We start from the raw sequence: 20,995 nt of genomic DNA, 5'->3' as shown, positions 1-20,995 counted from the left end.
AGCGTGGCGCATTAATTAGTCATGAAGCCTTCAATATGACATGACACTTTTTAAAAATCAATTCTGCATTCACGTAATATTTGTTTCCTCTTCTTTAGTCGTGGCTAGTTTCTTCTGTGGATGGTCTGCTTAAGCATTATGTGGAGAGGACGAAAGCAAGCAACAGAAGGCCACTTACACAACACCATCCCGTCTTTATGCTGTAAAAATAGCAAGGGAAACAGCTGTCTCCTTTAGACGGAGGAGAAGGAACAGTTTGTCTCTCGTGTTGTAACCATGATAACAATCAGCCTCCTGATCCAAGTCCACCTACAGCTTTATAGGAGAGAGGATATGGCGGACCGTGCCAATTCACTCCTACCCGTGGTTTATAGCTGGGAAGGCTCCAGGCCAAATGGAGTGTAGCCTTTCTAGAGTTTGTTTCCTCTCATAATTTGTCATCCAAATTAATAGTTTAAAAATCTGAGAGCACTTCTGTACAACAACAGAGCCTGTTTAAAATAGTTGATTCATAACATATTTATTTACTATTCATGGGTGAACATAGACGTCTTTGCAAAGCCATAATATACACAGATGTGATTCTGGACGTCTTCAAGGTTTTATCCAACTAGTGCAATGGAAAGTTTGTCTTATTCTGACCCCTACTGGGAATATTTAGTGTTGCAGCTCAATCGTTTGAGCAAACTTTATTTATGTGGTACTTTTCATACAAACTGCAACACACAATGGTTAGTAGATTAAAAATACAATACAATGATGCTTAATGGTGATGGACATGATATGGGATGGATACCTAACACTAACTTGAAACGCAATAAAAACATTCCTATTAAATAAGAGGAGAAAAGAAACGCTATCTTTACTTAAGAAAGAGCCGCAGATTAAAAAATGAGACAGATGTATGTCTCATTTTTAGAACACAAACATAAAATAAGCCAACTAAATAAGAACAGTAAAGAATAGCCACTCTACTACAACTATAGAATAAAATAAACATAACTAAATAATTCAGAGCTAAAATTGCTGATGAAATGCTATTGCTTGTGTGCCTCAAAACCAAATAAAAAATAATAATAATAATTGTAAGTTGATACCTTGAATATAAGATACGATAAAAGATTTAGATCTAAGCTACACTAAAAGCTGAATAAATATAGTAACGTCAAAAACAACTCAGATAAAAGCTACATTACACAGATATGTTTGAAATTATATTTATGGGTTCATGAACCACGATGGACTGACCCAGGAAAGAGCTTTAAAAACAAGTAAAATTAATTTAAAATTCAATTTAAAAAATATAACAAATCTTTAAAGTAAAGATTTTTAAATTTGTCTGAAATTTGTGATGGTTTTTGTTGAAAATCCTGGATTTTGGAGCCTTAATTTTTTCCTCCAGCAGATGGCGCACGTTAGTTTACTAATCTTAAAGTGGAGCATATCGGTTTTACATTAGTGTTTCTCTTTTTCTAACATCATCTTCGCTCTAGAAAAACGAGCCGTCCGCTTTGCTGGGGAGGAATGTTCTGACATAATCTCGATTTAGCTGCACACAAATTTCTAATGTGGTTATTTATCCGAGATCATTTCAGCAGCCAAGTTAATTATGAATGACTGATGAGTTACGCAGAGTTCATGGTGTAGCAATTAATACAGCCGCTGCTCCTATAGAGTGTAAAATCCGGTAATGAACCTCTAAGATTAGTAAGCAGATGTAGCCAGAGGCTCCTGTTTCCTTTGTGTTGGCTGAAGGACAACAGAAACTCACACTGGAAAACATTATACTTCAAATGAATCAAGAGACAAACAAAAATACAGCTTGTAGACTGTTATAGAGGACAAATTTAATAATAAAAGTCTGCTCTGATGTGCACTTAATCTTCTGGCTACTTGGCTCTTTAGTTTGGGTCTATTTTTAATCCAGCAACTTTCCAATTCTTTTGTCTCAGAATAAGAAAGCTCATGTTGACTAAGTGCATGGTTGCATATTGTATCTGCATATCTTGTTTTTGCTTTTGAAGCAACCTCTTGATGTCACTGCACAACTTCCCAGCTGAATTAAGGTTTAGTGTTTGCAAAATTTAAATGCTGATGTCACCTTAAGAGGTTCAGCGTTCTTCAGTCTTTGTAAGTTTCAGTGGCTGCCAACGCAGATTCTGTCTGAGAATTTCTGCCTCTGTAATCATTGGTGAAGGTCTTATTTATTGTTTTTGTCTATCTGTCTTTTTTTTTTTTTTTGTATGAAAATGAGACGCAGCTTTGTTTTCCAGATATTTGTTTTTGCTCTACAACTCTTAGTTTTGTGATAGCATGTTGTGCTTGAGCAGTTCCTAAACTGCACATTTTGGCTACATATAATAAGAGACAAACTCTTCTCAGGCTTTTTTTTTAAAAGTTGAGATTAAATATAGCTTCCTGAGAGTCCTGTTTGAACATGACAACCTCTAATAAAGGCTGCGAGGTTTATGTTCAGCCTATTCTTCCACATGTGTAGGCAGTTTAAAGGAGCAGTTGTACGGTGCTTACATAAGCACAAATGTGTGTGTTGTACTCTCAGTTCTAGGTTTGTATTTTTCCTTTGCGAAATGATTCCTTTGTGACTAAACAGACACGACATTAGGCTCTTGTTCTTTCTGCTCTCAGTGTTGAAATACTTGAGTCATTCACCTCCCACCCTCGCCGGGTCAAAGTTTCGTGTCAGAGGTGCAGCATTTTCTCTGACAGCGAAGCTCTGGCACAGGAAACCTACAGAGGGATGGAGTCATGTTCATTACATCATCTTTCAGGCATGCACAAACAAGCAGAAAACTGGATCTGATTAAAAGCTGCATATGTGCACCACACGCAGATCCACGGCGAGACCGAAAGGCCTGTCAGTGATTGTAAACTCCTAAAGCTGGGAATCTGGAAATGGGAGACTTGGGATCCGTAATCACAAGGCTACAGAGTGACTTTTGTAAACATTGTGATTATGAAGACGGCAAAATTACCTTGTTTGTTAGTTGGTGTGTTGCCAAGGAGGTTCTCCAGTTTCTCTGAGGATTTCATGTTTTTGCTCTGATGTCTGCTCCCTTTGATCTTATAATGAAGTCAGCAACAATGCAACTTTTACACATTCATCATGTTTGACCTGCTAAGTAAACAACACATGAATCAGGCTCAGCTGTTTTACATTCATGCAAATATCACATCAAGATTTCCAGACGTACAACTTAAGAGATTTTGGTTTCTGTTTTCTTTTTTTAACATAATTAAATATTTTCAAGCACGGTTTCTGATGTAGGTTTATTATCTTTCAATAGGAGCATAATTTTGAGTCATTTTGTTTCTGTGTTATTAATTTCTAATGTAAGATTTTTTTCACAGGCTGCATTGTTATAATCACTTTTGGTCTTTTCTTCACAAATTTCTCAATGTTGGGGTTATCCATGTGGCTTTTCTTTTTTCTTTTCACTTAACCTTCCATTATACTTTGATATAGCACATTGTGAACCGACCCCACTTGCTTTTATGGCTAATCTTCCCTGTGGACGAAACATACCAAGAGTCTTTACAATACCATGCAGCTTAAAGTTACTATTTTAGAACTAGTTATAAATTAATACAAACAAATCCCAAAGACATTATATGTATATATAAACATTTATTGTTGAGGATATTTTATATTCAGCAGTGCTTTTTAACCTGTCCTTTTTTAATAATAATAATAATAATAATAATACACATTCTTTGTGTTAACATCAGAGTGTGGAGTTCAGGTACAAAAAAAAAAAAATCTCAGCAGTGATTTGTGGGTTATGACACACGTGTGTGTATCTGTGTGCATACTTTCAATCTGGGATGGGATTTTACAGTTAATATTACATATTACAAGCCACCAGATACCAACAAGCCCAAGAAAATAAAGAAGAAAAGTTATCCACTGTAGGTGACTGTTCACCAGAAAACAAAGGAATATAAAAGCAATCTGTCTGGAGGAAATATTAGCAGATGTGGACATGGAAAAAGTGCACAAATATATATATAAAAAAAAAGAAAAACTGAGTAAAATATTTTTCCTAAGGAATGTGAAGCTTTTTGGTCAACAGAAACTTGATGTTCACAAGTGAGGACGTCATGCCAGCATATTGTTCCTATAGACACTTTATACAAGGTTCAAGTAACTCCTGAATTTATCCTGGTTAGCAGGTTAGAGGAACGTTCTGTTCGATGCACCTGGATTCTCAACTCGGCTCTATCGCTGAACCTGTGACAGTTTGTGTTGGGGGAGGACGAAGGCTTCAAATTACAACTTCAATCTGCAAGATGGAGCTGGAAGAAAACATTTTACATGTCTCAGTGAGCTAGCAAATTGTTATGAAAAGGTCAAAACAAAATAAGGGGTTAACAGCATTGCTTCATGTAAAAATGTCCAAGTTAATTTTTTTCTTATAAGTAGATTTTGTTTCCTTGGATCTAGACTGTGGAGTTAAAAGCAAGTGGTCTACTGTTGCATCATCTGCACTACGTGTGTTAGTCTTTGGCATGATTGAGCATCAAAATCTTCTCTAATTTGTATTTTTCTACTTTTTTTTTTTTCAAAATAAGCTCACTTTTGCATTATACTAAACACTTTGACCTAGTTATACTTTTTTGATCGAAATAATTAACATTAAAATTGCAACTGTATCAAAGCAAGAACTTCAGCTAGGTTAAAACAGTAAATAAGTAATTACAGTTTTTGTTTTACAAAAGGAGATAAACCAAGGTTATCTACGTGATTTTAACACACGTCACTGACTAGATTCAGACCAACCATTGCAGCACACCAGGGCCAGTCCTGCCAGCTTTACAAGAGGTTTTTAGTAACACCAGCAAAAACCAGCGCCTGTGCAGCTCCATGCTGCCGCGCTCCATTAGAACCAAGAGTCGTCAAAAGGAAGCACAAACTCCAGACAAATTCTGCTGCTTTAACGCATCGTTTCAAAAGAAGCTCTGATCTCTGCCGCAACACAAGTCTCCAAATGTTTTTTTTTGTTTGTTTCCTTTTTTTTTTTCTAGATTTTCCTCAAAGCTGTTGTTTGTTACGTAGTACTGTGCATGACTACTTCACATGTATTATAGCATCGTATAAAAGAGAAAGAAAAAACAAAAACGACAAACGTAAAAATTCTGGACAGGTAAATATAAAGGCTCAAAATAAGAGCAGCTGAAATGACATGTTTTAAAAACTAATGAGATTTACAACATCAAGAACAAACATAAGAAACATGAACAGGGAGAGGGCGATTCCAGTTATTTCCCTTCTTCTCTGATGTATTGTTCAGGCTGAGCAAGCCTTGCCCCATAGTTTGGCACAGGACTAAAACTTTCACACAGTGAGATGAGACCAGGGCAGCGGCTGAAATTATTCCACGCGATGAGATGAACAGGATTGGCTCGGAGGAAGGTAGCGCTCCGCCTCTACTGGTCCCTCTCCACTCGCCTCCTGCGGACTGAAAACAGCATAAAAAGCATTTTTTAAAAATCATTAACATATCAAAGATAAGCAAAAAGCAAGCATGCGCTATTGTCTCTGAGCTTCACAGGTCTGTTAGTCCGACTTAAAGAGAGGAAGTGAGCCATCGACATCTTTGTGGTTAAAGTTTAAACCATTTCAACAGCGTGTGTCAGCATGTTCAGGAAACAAGAAGTGAGGTGTCGTCACTCTCAGGGTTTTCAAACTGTTAATGCAGTGAATGCATCACTCAGACACTGTGAAAAAAGTCTCTGTTATGATCAACCCCTTGACACACCCCATGCATCAGACCTGTGCAATGGCAGCTCTGACAGGGGGAGGAGCTAAAGGAAAGAGGAGAGTTGGTCACTGCTGACTGCAAGCTGAACAGATGTTCACAGAGGTCTAAATTTAACTTGTCAGGACATTTCCATAGCAACAGATACCAGCTGATAACTCAACTGAGTATTTTGGGGGTTTTTTAAATAGGAGGTTAATTTCACCCGTCTTTGCGTGTATGTGAATCATACCGAGGTCGTTGTTCTTGGTGATGGCCGCAGCAGCCCGGGACCGAGGCCCCTGCTGGGTGAAGTGGTAGCCGAACTTCACTATGCTCTTGTTCTGTTCCAACATTTTAGCTATCTCCATTTCCGCGGTGGTGCCCAGCTGCTGCCGCTGAGGAACACACAATCACAAGGAGGTTAACGGGGAATGACAGAAGGAAGAAGCTCCCACCGCACAGAAACACTTCAACTTCCTCTTTTCAGCCGGACGCTTGCGGCACCGTACTAGTAAAACACACATGGACAAATGACAGCTAATTATTTGATCATCAACATGAATTTTTGCCTGTTTATCAAACCGCAGTGATCTAAAACAGGGTGTCCAAACTGCAGACTGAGGGCCATTTGTGGCCCTCTTGAAAAGTTTGTGTGGCCGTTCACCTTAACGTTGGAATACACCAAACTGAACAGGGGCTAAAAAATGATATTCTAGCCCACAATCAAACAGTATGTCTGCCTTGTAACAACTCAGAGTTAAAGACAATTTGATCTACAATGATTTAAAGATCCTTCTTTTACAAAAGTCTCTTTAGTTAATTTAAAGAGAACCTCGCACATTTAGTTTGTTATTGAGCAGATACAATTAAAAAAGCACAAGAAATGTGTATGTAAACTTCAAGGGTTTTCATCTTGATAAAATTGGCCTTGGACATCACTGACCTAACATAGTAAAGAAAGGCCAAAGAAGAAGGGTTTTGTGTTGTTGCTTTACTTCTCGACTAAAATGAAATTAAACCTGTAACTTTGTCATATAGCTACCATGCAGAAAAAGATGGAAAACTAAGAATATTTTCCTTAACATCACCAGCTAAAATCCAGCTACTATTACCTACAAATCTATTTTTGGCATAGAACATATGGTGGAAAATATCATTTAAAATCTCATAGTTGTACTTCTGCGTAGGGAGAGCTGCATGTGACAAGCAGAGCAAGTTTAATTGTTCGCTTTACTTTACTCACCTGGTTGTCTATCTTGATCTCAGTGAGTGTGTCATTATCTCGCAACGCCTCCACCAAAGACTGCACTCCTGTTCCAGTGATGAAATTGGACTCCAAGTTCAAACTTCGCAGCGTCTTGTTTTCCCGCAGCATGTCACTGAATGCCTAGAAGACGGAAAGAGAAAGCAAAAGAAAAAAGAAAGGTGTAAATACGCAGTTACGACGTGTCAACAGAACCATTAAAAGCCCACAAACCGCTCCATCTCACCACAGCAACTGGGTCGTTACTCCGTGTTGCTGCCAGGCTGAACTTTGCGACGTGTGTGTTCTTCTCCATTGCTTTGGCAAAGTCTTTCAAAGTGGGAATGGGAATGTTCTGGGGAAAGAAAAACACTGGTGTTGGTGGAGGCTGTACCCTACGCGGGTCAACTTTGCGTTTGGACTTGAGCGTACCTTAATGTTGTTAAGGTTGACCTCTTTTAAGGAGCCGTCGTTGTTTTTTACCCTCTGCAGTGTTTCTTCTACGTTGGTGGGGTTGGGAGGCTCGTCAAACACCGGGTTCATCTTCTCTCCTTTCACCACATCTGGAAGAGACAGAGAGCCTGAGGTCACAATATTGACCTCTTTGGGGGTAATTATAAAGAGTGAGAAAAACAAAACTTCACTGTACTCACTGTTGTAGCCCTCTTTACTTCCAGTTCCATCATATGTCTGATTACTGGTGACCAGTGTGTGCACACCCAGAATAGCTGTAACCCAAAGGAGGAAAATCTGTTCAATAACTGGTGAGAAATAACAGTGTAAGCATAAATTCTGCAGTTTGGTGTGAAGGTAAGATGATCTAATCTGGATAGCAATGCATATGGGAGGTGTTGTGCTGCTCAGTCAGCCCTTTTTTCTTTCATCCATCAGCACACGGAGTGAAAGACGGTGCCAAGGGAAAGGCTGAGGGGGGAAAACAACTTGTATTTTTCCATCCAAGGAAAGACTCGGATCGGACAGATGTTGGCTGGATGCGGCTACAACTGGATTTTCTTTTCAATGAGTCATACTGATGTGTGTTCAAAAGCTGCTGTTCCCCTGCAAGAGTATTTATATCCCTTTCCCCACATAATACATCATCTGTAATAATTCAAAAGTGGAAGGAAAGTTGTGCAATTTTTGTTTTATACTCTGGAAAGTGTGGACGGATCTGTTGCAGGACACCAGCTCTGGAAAACGCTTTCTGAAGGTTTTCTATCAACAGCAGTTTTCCCCATTCAACTCTTCCATGCAGGTCTGAGTTAATGAATGCAGAATCAAGTTGTCCAGGAAACAGATTCTCCCACCTGAAAGTGCCACCATGAAATGTTTATTAAAAGTTTTCATTCTTACCTGCTAAATCACACAATTCGGTGTCTGTGGCGCTGCAGAGAGCTTCTTCTAATTCTGGATCAAGGGTTGTGGCTTCTTCCTGGAACATGTCTTTTGGTTTCTGCTTGGGAACAAATACTTTACCTGTGGAGGAAAGACACAAATGCCAGTCAGATGGGAAACTTGCATGAGATTTGTTATTCATTAGGAGCCAGTGGCTCAGGAGAGGTAGGGTATGCGTCTTCTGATTAAGGTCGCTGGGTTAATTTAATCTTCCCTCGCTACATATCAAAGTATTACATCAAAACACAATTTGTCCTGCTATGTGAATCAGTGATTTGTTGTGCAAAATTAACTTGGTGAGGGGGAAAAAAAGTAGTTAAGTTATTGTAACATGAAGAAACTAAATATCCTTTCCAAAGTTCAAAACAAGAAACTGAATCTGTTATTTATTTCCTTCTGTCATCATCTGAAAGTCGTAAGACTGAAAAATCCCTTCTTGTTCTGAGTACGAAGGCCTACAAGCAAATTACCATCTAAGACACAACAAATAGTTTTCTACACTTTGCAAATTTGATTTTTCCTCAATATTGACAGAAACCAGGATCTTAGAAAGTGTTTTATTGCTTTGAAGACTTTAAAAGCCCATTTAAATCTGCAAAACTCAATTTGTTTAATCATGTTAAATTGTTTTTAATCAGAAATAAATGTACCTACATATGCTGAATCTTACTAGCACATCAAAGCTTCAACCTAATAGCTCATTGGAACAAAACATGAGTGAAATTATAGCATCTGATTTTCTTTTTGGAAATTTTTTGCATTAATTTAACCAGCTCTAAGTGATGCGTTCCTGGAAGGAATATTAATTGTGATGTAGGAAACGTCTCAAACTGAGCAATGAGCAGCCATGACTTTCTGACAGGATTTCCTTGGCAACCTATCTGAGGAAAGGCGCCAACAGTGTGAAGGAAGTCATGCAACAAAAACTTGAGTCTAATATAAAGTGCACTGCTGAGGCAACAAGCACTTACAGCTGACAGAGCAGCCATGCAGTGGGAGCTCTCTGCTGCCTCCTTAATGCCCGTCCCCTTCCACACAAAAACCCACCAACGACCGGCCCTCCCTCGTTCTCTTCCTTCCAACTCACTCAAGTCACTCAAATTGTTCAAAGTGCTCCCCAGTGGGGGCTCTGGCACTTCCTGCAACCCAGTAAACACTAAATACAGTCATTAAGCAGCATTCAGAGCCAACCCCTCAGTGGAGATATTTAACCCAGAGGACGGGACAAATGACAGATACCAAAGGACTGTCAAGTAAAGAATGTGTCTTCTGTGTGATCTTATGCAAACATTGAGTGAATGGGAAAGTCACACTGGACCTTAGAGTAAAAAAATAAAATAAAAAATAACAGAGCCCAGGAAAACATAGAACAACAGTAATTGTTCTGACACCACATGACAGGACATGTGGTGTCAGAACAATTTGGCAACTAAAAAAACAGATACCACCACAACAACGTAACTCTTTTTGTTCAGCTGTTTCAGAACAACCATGAAGAATCTGTCTGACATTTAAAACAAATCACACACCAGCTACAATGTGAAGTTTTTACTTATCTTTTAGGTAACTATGTGGCTATGACTGCATGACAGAGCATTCATAGCGTCACAAACACAAATATTGTTCTTGGAAAACATTCCCAAAAAAGTGGACACAGTAACTGCATTTAATCATATTTTCAAGCTTATTGATATTTATTGATGCTCTTGAGGGACAAACTATGCAGAAAATAGTAAAAATACAAAACAACTTTTTTTAAATTTACCATCAATAACTGCGACACTACAATAAATGCCGACCAATATCCTGTAGAAGTGTGTATTACTGCTGATCAGAAAGAGTCTCACTCTGAAGACATTGTTGTTGTAGGGCAGTCCCATGAACAGGAGCCTCAGTGTGTCCGTCATGTCCTCCATTTTCAGAACGTCGTTCTTTGTGCATTCATCTCCAGAGCTGACCCCGGTGTCCTCTGTCACCGGCTCAACTTTTGTAACTCAGATCCCCAAAAGGTGATGGCAAAGAAAATGTAATCATAAACTTCTTCATAAAGTGCAGAGTGCTGTAACCCTTCTTGCCTAAGTCTTAAAGTAAATGTGAAATGGGAGGTTGGCTCAATTAAAGTCTATTTTATTCTCATTTTGTCCCTACACAGGATAGTAGTCTATGTTACCAGCATAGAGAGTAAAACTGAATTTTATTCTGGCCAACATGCTGTTTTTTACTCCTTTTAGCAGACCAAAGCAAAATACATGGTGTAATAACTCATTTCCAAAATGTTTATTGGATCTTCTGTGCTTTCAAAGATGTCCAACTTAAAAAAAAAAAAAAGCGAACTTAAGAGATGTTTAAGTCACCACAGATTCTCTGCTTCGGTGACCACAACATGAGTTAATAAGGCCGACACACCCTGAAGCAACTCTAGAGCAACTGAAAGTTAGAACAATAAGCACTGAAAATAAGTCATTAAAGGGCTGCAGTGGTTTCTATGGTATTTGAGCAAAGCTGTCTTCTGTAGACATTATTAACATCATTGAATGTGAGCCTCACACACTCAGAACCACATTAAATATCAGTAGGGGGCGAGTATAACAAGGGAGGACAGAATCCACAGAACCACCGGCCAACAGTGATCCAAGTTTTCCATGTTGTCATAGGAAGTTATTGAACACATGGGCAAACAGAGAGAAGGAAGCAGAGAGAGAGGGAGAGAGTTTAATTTCCAACTCTCTACTATGTGGCTGTGGGTAAATCAAGGAAAGATGTCAATTCCATGTTTCCTCTGCTTTTTTATGAGATTTCAGATTTTCAGCTGCTTCTTCTGCTGTGTTTGTGACAAACATTGCATCCAAACAGTGGTTATGATTACCAGAACTTTGTAAGAATAGAGCAGACATGTCAATAAAAGTCTAGCTTGTGTTTTTACAGCAGTCCATCCGGTTCTACAGGGATTTATTTTGTAAGAGAAGCTTCCTTCCTGAGTGCATTCACTCTGATAAAATAAGATTTCTGCTTGTTTGGGGAATGCTTTTTTAATAATTGTTGGGAAGAATTATAAACCTGCTTCAGTGCTGATAAAAAAGGAAATGTTGCAAACCTGACAGCTTATGACATTAATGGAGACAAAATTAAATTTTTTTGAAGTTGAAGATGAACTTATTAGATAAGAACAGTTGAATAAATATTGTGAAAACAACAAATGTTTTAAGTCTTATCCCAATTCAAATAAGGCTTAAGCATAGATTTGCATAGCTGCTTCTCAGAAAGAATAGCGATCATCCAGACTGGTCAGAAAAAGCTGAGATTTTCAGATCACTGGAAAATAAAGCCTTTGTAAAATCCATCTTTGTTAGTCTGTAAATGCTACAACAATCAGCATTTTACACACTGATGACTTTCCCGTTCGTGCTCTTCACACTCTATTGTAACAAGTCTGGGAAAGCGACGGGAAGAGCCGCAGTGTGAAAATGATATTTGTATCAGTGTGAGATTACACATTATGTTAAGTGTCAGCTATAATTTTAGAAAAGCTTCTTAGTATTACAGGTTTCTCACACAAACATGATACCAGGATGATAACTCAGATAGATGTGCCAACAAGGAGGGGGTTGTAATAACAGCTACACACGCTGCAGGATTTGGGGCAAATATTCAACAACTCAATATGAGCTTTAATATGTCAGCTATTAAAGAAATAAAACTATTCTTCACATTAAGGGAAGTAGGAATGATTCAACTGCGCAAATATAGTCTAGGTACTCTTTTGGGTTTGTATTTCTGCACACATTGATAGTGATGATGATTGTGATTCAATATATTGAAAGGTTGAAGCTAAATGAACAGCCGGCGTTACACTCCAACGAGTTTAACTGTAGGCCAGTGAAATATTTATCAAGACGAGAAAAACCAGATTTTTCACTTTTCACTTTCATTTCTGACACAACAGCATGGACATTTTTCAGCTGTCAATTTCTAACATCACACAAAGCATGCTGAATAGTATTGAACAAAATTAAAATGATTGGAGAACAAAACAGAACTGCTAAAATGTTTTTAGCAATTTTTGGCAAATGTTTAATAACTTTTTTCTGCCAAATTTGGATCAAACCATAAAAAGTCAGAATCATCAGAGTGGGGTTTAAGACACACACCTAATGAGTGCTGGTAATAAAAACACATGGTCACGATGGTAACTACTACCTCCCATTACGTAGCACAAACCTTCCTCTGCCACAGAGAAGCATTAGTAATCCCAGCAACAAACAGTAGAACAGGAATTACTGCTGTGTGTGTTCTCCTGATACACCCTGAATCATTTTCTCCAAAGAAATACAGTTATTAGCATGTGATAGCAACTAACCAGTTCTTACTCAGGTGGTTTTATTAAAAATAAGCCACAAAAACCTGCAAATCAACATGGCTGCCGGGTTTCTGTTGGGTAAAGACTTGAGATTCAGTTCCAGTGAAAATACCACAATAACGCAGAATTAATGTTATATCTGCATAGGTCAAAATACGCAACTTAACTTAGTATTATTTTTGTTCTCTAGCAAAACAAATTAAACAAGTATTTTAGAATTTAACCAAAATATGTAAGTATAGGCAGGTTGAAGGAAGAATAGTAGAGAAGATTTACTTCATTACAATTTTAGCTTTTAGTATGATCTCGTGTCACTTTTTAGTGAATAGAAAGCTTGCAAATTCAATCACTCCATACTATATGGCAAACTAAGGCTGAGGGTGTGCAGGGCGGATTTTGGAAGATGTTAATGACTGGGTAACATGTCCTGATGTTAGGATAACAATGCCACTGAGGTTTTGTACGCAGAAACCCTGTAAACAAAACATGGAGGATCAACATTTCCAGAAACCCCAGGAGAAATAAGCTTTTAAAACTAACATTACCCAGTAAAAAAGAAAAACAAAAGTGCCGTAAGCCAAACAGCTCTATCATAAATACACTATATCAATGACCCGGCTAGAACGTTTGCAGTTACGGTTTAACCAGTTTACCTTAATAAATGGGCCAAAGCCAGGGTTTGGATTCTGCAGCAAATTGGAGTTTGGTACACAACCAGTGAGGAAATTTTATCTTTAAACTTTTGAAGAACTCGTACACAGAGTCTGAAAACCTGCAGAAATGAATTAAGGTCAGAAATCCCCTCAAGCGAGTGGATCTGTGTCGGGTTTTTTGTCCAGAAGGAGAACAAATCACTCTCTTTCTCTGAGAATCCTTTTTCTCTGCTGTCTCCGTTTCATTCTCCACCAGATTAACAGCAACATCTAGCCAAACAAAACAACCTAAGAATCAACATCCTAATCCTAGGAGGAACCCTGACACTCACCTTTTCTCTCCCCAGTGAAGGGAACGATGTCGTCTCTGTCCTTGTACTCCATGGCCTCCTTCTCCAGGTATTTGAGCAGCCGATCTCTGTTGAACGGCCCAGTGGCCGACTTATCGGTCTGATCTTTCTGCCGCAAACCAGCTGGAAGAAGCGCATTCTGCAGAGGAAGGACAAGGAGCATTTTGAAGCCATGTGCGATTCACCATCTCACGTGGCTAACATTTTTTTTAACATTTTATTGTGTCTGGAGAAACACTTTATTAATGCAGCTAAGTGAGTATCGTGCAAAAGACAATATATCGGCCCAATTTCTGTCATTTTTGAAGATCGGCTAATACACACGTCATGTAGTATAAGTCACTTTACTGTTGCCAACTTGGAGACGTTGTTGATACAGTTAGCGACTTTTCAGTCAAAAAAAAAAATCTGAATTGTCGGATCAGGCTTTTTAAAGTGATCGGACAGAAAGATGAAATCAGTTCACACCCAGAAAACAAACAAGGGGACTGACTGATTCATTGCAACATTTTCCCTCTCTCCCAGAAAATGTTACAAAAAACTTTAAAGAACTCCCCACTACAATAGTATAAGAAATAAAGAAATAAAATAGATCCATTTGCTAAATAACTGTTTTTGATGGAAACGAGTAGAAAATACTACCAAATGCAGAGCAATGACCAAATGCTAAAACATGGATTAAAAAGCAGCAAATGAAAAACCCTAAAAACTACAAGAAAACAGGTGTATAAACCAGTTTATCAGGATCCAGATGGTTTTGCTAAAGAAATGCAGAAGGAAAACCTGAATCACTAAAGAAGGATGCCTTCTAGAAACAATCGTCAAGCCAGTTTGTCTCCAACGAAATCCAACGCTTCCTTGCAAGGCCGATGAGTTTAGTCTTTCTCTTGACATGCAGCACAGAAGGAGCCTTTCTCTACTGTTGCTAAGTGCTTCCTGTTGGTCTTGTGAGGTTATTTGTCCCACATCACATAACAGAACTTTAAATAAAGCCTCCACCCATTGTGGAGGCAATTTATGATTTTCTACAGTTTATAAGATAACTCATGCAACATGACTGAGGGAGGTTGCTGCAGATTTAGCTCATTTTCCGATTATAGCGGCTTCAGAGTGAGAGGTGTGCAAAGAAAAGAATTCAATTGTGTGAGAAAGACTGGAGTTCAAAGCATTCCTGGAGAATCAACAGGAAAACGCCAATAATTTGAAGAGGGATTTCCTTCTAATTAAAACGACTTAACCATGTCAGTCAAACCAGTTCAATTAGAAGGTTTTTATCTGACATTTTAGTCAAATCTCCACCACAGAAACCTCTCCCGTCCCCACAGAGGAGCCATGAAGCTCCTCCAGCCCTCGCCGGGTCCTGACCTCAGGATCCACCTCCTCCAGGACCGTCTCCAGCTGCTTCAGCTCCTCCTCCGACAGCCTGTTCAGGATCTCATCTTCGTCGATATCCTTGTACTTGTCGAGGTCCTTCTTGAACGACAGCGCCATGGTGGCTATAGCTTGCTAGGCGACAGCGAACGGCAAACAAACCGCGACAGCCACTCTGGTCCTGCTCAGTGTTTCTGCTCCAGATCAGGGAGGAGGGGGGCTGTCTGTGGGACAAAAACGAACAAATTATTTATGTTTTCACGTCGGGTAGCGTAGAAGACATAAAAAAATGCTAGGAGCTGATAAACGTGCGTGCGTAGTCCCAGCCGAGATAAACAACGTGAACCCGTGCTTGTGGAACAATAGTGGGACACAGCTGTGCTGGAAAGCAGCCTTGTCCTTCCAGCGATGCAGCACGCAGCTGGAACAAAAGACGAACTTTCTCAGGCTCTGACAAATCATCCGATTACACCCAGAAGGGTCAGAAAGAGGAAAAAAAACTCTGGTAGTGATATGGAAAACATAATCAACTTCAGAAAACAAACAGAAGCTTTTAGTGGTTTTGCAAATCCAGATAGATACATTTGTTTTGGGACTAAATGATTAAACATAACAATAACAGTTGAAGTTAAATAAGTTCTAGATAAGAGGAGGAGCTGGAGTCTGGATAGGCTCACAGTCAAAGAAACTGAGGAGGATTCAGCCTGCAGCTCGCTCTCCCACGCCACACTTTAAATCTTATAATGACCTCATCATTTCCAGATCATCAGCAGGACTTCCCCAAAGGTCCTCCTGCCTATCACGCAGGGACGTTTGTGTTTATACACAGGCTCACACATGCAGCGCTCTGAAAAGCTTTGTGTTTAACACCTGTTATATTTCAAGGTGATCTTTATGTTTTTATGGCAGATGAATTTAGCTGGGAATCCTGAATGCTGCCAGACTACAGGGGAGTTTGATTTATCTCAAATCTACAAACTAAAAAAAAAGAAAAGAAAAACAAATAAAAAAAATTAAACTCTGTGCTTCGCCGCTGTAAAGATTCTTTCTTGTTTTTCTGTCCGGAGAGCTGCATAGAGAGTTTTATTAGTCTCTCAGACTGGTCAGTCCTCGATCACTTCTACTCCTGCATCTAATTATTCATGAAATTATGAAAATTATCACAGGGAATTTATAAAACTGACTTACAGCAGATAAAGTGAACCGAAATGTTACTAATAACTATAATCAAAAGCAAATAAATCTGATAATCTGCTGCTTTAATCTCTCCCAAATGTTCTGCTAGGACCGCCAACGAAAAACAGATTCAGTTCAATCAACTTCCATCTGAATGTGGGTTTTTATTCTTTGGCCTCGTGGTTTGGACAGGAAACCAATCCAAACAAACTTTTAAAAAAATTATTAAATCTAATTCACACATGGTTGACACAAAGAAACAATCAGAACATAACACAATAATATAATACAATACTATGCAACTACATAATAACAATCAAGCCTGTCACAGTTAATCAGTTAATCACATAATGAATTAAAAGGAGCTAGATCATTTCCATACTGATGATTAATATGTTTTGAAGGGCAATTTTGCTTACCGAGACATCATAATCCATTTTATTTCTGGTTTTGGTTGTGCGTGTTTTTTCTGCTTTATTTATTGTTTGAAGTCTTCCTGTTGCACTGCTAAATGTTCTCTACAAAACTAAATTTATTGGACTTTGAAAGCGTGAGCCTGCATTATTATGCTATTATTAATATAGAACTTGAAAATAGTCTCATAAAAACAATATTATCATTTATCACAATAATTGCTGAGACAATTTATCATCCAGCAAAATCTGTTATTGTGACAGGCCTGATAATACAGAGGAATTATATTATAAATCTAAATATGAACTGCTGATCAAATCTACGATAAAATCTCGCAAGTGTTTATTGAGTTTTTTTTTTTCATGTTTTAACAAAAGCAATTTATCGTGCTGTATATTTTTTGCTTATTTTTTTGTGAAATACTGCGACTCTGTGCTATTATACCTTCAGAAACCTGCGCCTCCCTAGTGTGGAATCACACATAATCAAACTATCTGCTTCAATCCTTTGTCTAAAAAAGTCCCATAAATCCAAATAACATGCAAATAAATCTAAATCACCCAGTAAATACATCAGCAGTCATTGGTGCTGTTCTCAGACATCAGTGGTATGATTTGTTTTCTCGTGAAATCGCAAACCCCTCCAGCTTGTTTCGGTAAAGAACACCGTGACACAAGAACCCGGAAAAAGACCACCAATATTTAAGGCTCTTACACCGAGACTAAGTCTGAATAATGCTACCCAACTTTCCCTTATGTTCACGATGCATCATTCATGCCGCTCCACAGGCATTGTGCTGTAAGTGAGGCCCGGTGGTTTCAAGTGTGCAGACAGAGGAGTAATGGAGCATGCATACAGGGATAATGATGGCAGAGGATGGGCTCAAGCTGAGGTGGAGACACTGAGAGGATACATTAGTCCAACCTGATACATTAGTCCCTCTCCTCTCCGCTAATCCTCCTGGACAACAACAGATGGCAGGACGCCAGCAATACAGCAAACTCGTGAGCCCGACGCTCACCTTGACCTTTCCTTTGCCGACTTGTGGACTCAGCCAACCAGAAACCTGACAACTTCATGTCATTTGTACAGGCTACACGTTTTCCTCCTTCAGACTGCATTAATCACAGCAATCTCGAGGTCAAAGCATGTTAGTGAAAACAACAAATTGTTAAATTCTCTCAACAAATATCCAAATTATCTCCACTGTGCATTCCTCAGTGACACAAGCTGGAGGAAGAATAATTGGTAAGCTCAACGGTGAGACAGGAAGTGGTGAGTAGAATTAAATTATAATGGAACAACGCCCCAACCATACAGAAATGGACTATAGTTAGAATAACCCAGCTATAATGCCCATGGGACTCAGCACTGGACTTCCTCCTCCAGTTTTACTCTCCCCTCTCTTTCTCTCCATCCTGTTGTTACTCTCCTTGCTGGTTTCTGTGTTCGGTCTCCAGAGGTGAACAGCAGTGGGAGAGAAATGATAGAAAACAGATGGACTGAGATAGCAACAAGAAGGCAAATAAAACAAATATCCACTTTTATGCAAGAGACTAACACAAACATACATGTCTCTTCAGAGTTTGAATAAACTTAACAATTCCCAGACAGGAAGTGGAGAGTTTTTCCAACAAACACACACAATTTGTACATTTCCCAGCAGTCCAAATCCACCATGTGATATTATATACACAAGGCTTCATCTTTTACTTCTTCACAGGAAACTGATGCAAATGCCAGAGTTCAAACAGTGCAGCTTGAAAAATGTACATCTCTGCTCAAAAGCTCATGCTCTAGTTCACTTTTCTGGCCGAATGCCAGCCTACACTCCCCACTGAAAAGGTATGCGGAAAAAAAAACAAAGGCCATTTGTTCATGCGCGGCTGATAACGTGGTGCAAGAAGAAGAAATCTAAAATTGACAAGGAACAAAACCCCTTTCCTACCTGATATTAGAATACCCTTCTCACAGCATAAAGACCACCAGGCTGTAAAGAAAAGCTTCACTTCTCTAAGATCTGGGCCACACCCTTCATTCACCACTCTGCAGTTTACACTGCCTTTTGTGAGCAACACACAGGCTCGTTTTATCTCTTGAACGGGAGAGTGAGTTAAAAAAAAAACTTGCTGACAAAAATGTACAATAGCATCTGCAACAACCAGTGAAACTGATAAAAACCACCTTTCTCCACCCTGGTGTGAGTCAGAAGAATGCACCTTAGGAACCCTGAAACGCCCGTCCTAGTCCCCCCGGAAAAACACAGAGTGGACACAACATGCCCCGTCTCTCACTGTCTGACTATGTAACAGAATTGGCCACAAATAATAATGAAATAAAATCAGCCACACTTTACTTTAAGATTTTAAAATCCCGTTCCCTCATAAATCCCAAGATGACCAAAGGTTGCTTATCTCCGACAATAAACACCACACCAGAAAACGCCACTAATCGCATACGTCCACCAGGAATGTCACTTTGATGACACCTCAGCTGTCAGCATCTTCTGGTTAAAGTATCTATCGAAAGGCGTTAGCTAACTCCTCCTGACATGTTTATGACTTGCAACTGGCAATAAATGTCTTGATAGAAATTACCAACACCAGGCGAAACCTTCCGCTCCTTAGTTTTGTAAAAGTTAAAACCCAAACGAAGCCGTTCATGGGACACTTTCGTTGGTAACTAGGCTACATTTGTTGGGAGCAGAACACCGTGAATGAGATGTAGAAGCTAACACGCTAGCGCTTGCAGATGACTCAAGTCGCTAGCCGCCGAGCTAAACCCAACGGCGGTAAAACTCTACAGCTGGCTTCAAAACTAGATTCACATAGTTATTCCAGTCGGCGAAGAGAAACCGCTTTCCTCACCTGAGTTAAAAGACACGTCGCTGGGTAAAACTATAAAGAGCACCAGACTCTAAAGCGACTGTAGTGGCGGATACTCCTGTGTGTCTGAGGTTTGTCACTCGGTCCAACCAAGGGCGGTAACACAGGAAGAGGGAACAGGAGGCAGCCCTGATTGGCGTTGAAAGGAACCAATAGAAAGAGAGAATGTCTTTCCAATAGAAATGTAGAATAGAATGTCCAATAGAAAGACAGAATGATAAAGAAATTGTTGAGCTAAATATTAAAATGAGTAGGAATGAGATAAAAAGTGTTGTTAAGGAGTATATAAAGGAAAAATGGCAAGAACAGTGGGATAGAGGAGAAAAAGGGAGATTTTATTATAAAATTCAAAAAAGAGTTGGGGGGTATAGAAAAGATAATAGGAATAGAAGGGAAGAAGATGTTATTTCTAGAATCAGATTTGGGCACACAAGGTTAAATAGTACTCTTAAGGTAATTAATAAACACAGTACAGGTTGTTGTAAATATTGTGGAGAGATGGAAACAATACAGCATGTATTTTTAGAATGCAATAAGTATGTAAGGGAGAGAGAGATGTTGGTTAATGAGATGAATAATTGTAAATTAGATTTAGAAGAAATATTTCAGAAATCGTCAGGAGATATAATATTTGAGAGTGTTTTTAGATTTCTAAGAAGGACGGGTATTATGGGGAGGGTATAAGCGTGTGGTCCATACTCCAACCTGGAAGGTGGTGGTAATGCACCTGTAAGTTGTTTGCCAACCGCCATAAAACAAGAAGAAGAAGAAGTTAAGCACGCAGCATCGTTTATGAGAAAATCTGAGGCTCTGCAACGAATAACTTATAAAAGGAGTTGTTGGATCCTACGAAACTCTCGATGCACCCTATGTATGTTGCATAAAATTAATCCTCCATTTGTTTAAACTATCCCGAAATCTACAATAAAGAGCCAAGATGTTGTCAATGGAGTTTGGCTCAGGTGAGGAAGGAGTCTGTGCCATTATTATATGTTTATTTTTAAGAAACGTGGAGTTCTTCAATGCATCTGTTGGAGCGTTGCCCTGCATAAAAACAGTGGGCTAGTCAAACCTGGATGAGCCTCAGCTAGTCTGAGTGGGTTTCCGGGTAAATCAGAAGCAGATACATAGATGTCTGAACATTTGAGGTAACCGTGTCTTCTGTCATAAATGACTCTCTCAGTAAAACAAGGAGAAATGGTGAATACTCCCTCAGTCAGACAGCAGAGCCCTCACTACATCAGGGTTCAGCAGCACATCCTTCTATCTTCACCACCTCACACAGGCAACTCTGCGTGTCAGACAATACTGAGGGAGCTCTTCATGTAAAATCCATGTTTTCATTTATTGTCTGGTCATAAACTCTCTTTCCCTTCAATCTGCAGTGCTTGA

The 20,995-nt window shown here is 39.1% G+C and overlaps 1 protein-coding gene across 1 annotated transcript; it reads right to left on the bottom strand.

Annotated features, from left to right (window-relative positions):
- Positions 1-3,633: 3,633 nt before the first annotated feature.
- Positions 3,634-19,721, bottom strand: tmod2 (tropomodulin 2). The gene is made up of 10 exons (XM_032560646.1): positions 19,586-19,721; positions 15,123-15,352; positions 13,740-13,896; positions 8,356-8,478; positions 7,656-7,730; positions 7,435-7,565; positions 7,250-7,357; positions 7,003-7,146; positions 6,010-6,154; positions 3,634-5,477 (listed from the first exon to the last, which is right to left on the bottom strand). The coding sequence occupies exons 2-10, from the start codon at positions 15,246-15,248 to the stop codon at positions 5,446-5,448; spliced, it is 1,041 nt and encodes a 346-aa protein (XP_032416537.1). The 5' UTR covers positions 15,249-15,352; positions 19,586-19,721; the 3' UTR covers positions 3,634-5,445.
- Between the last annotated feature and the right edge of the window lie 1,274 nt (positions 19,722-20,995).

The sequence above is a fragment of the Xiphophorus hellerii genome, chromosome 4 (assembly GCF_003331165.1).
Source record: "Xiphophorus hellerii strain 12219 chromosome 4, Xiphophorus_hellerii-4.1, whole genome shotgun sequence".
NCBI classification, from domain to species: Eukaryota; Metazoa; Chordata; class Actinopteri; order Cyprinodontiformes; family Poeciliidae; genus Xiphophorus; species Xiphophorus hellerii.
This window is presented reverse-complemented; position numbering and strand designations above follow the sequence as displayed.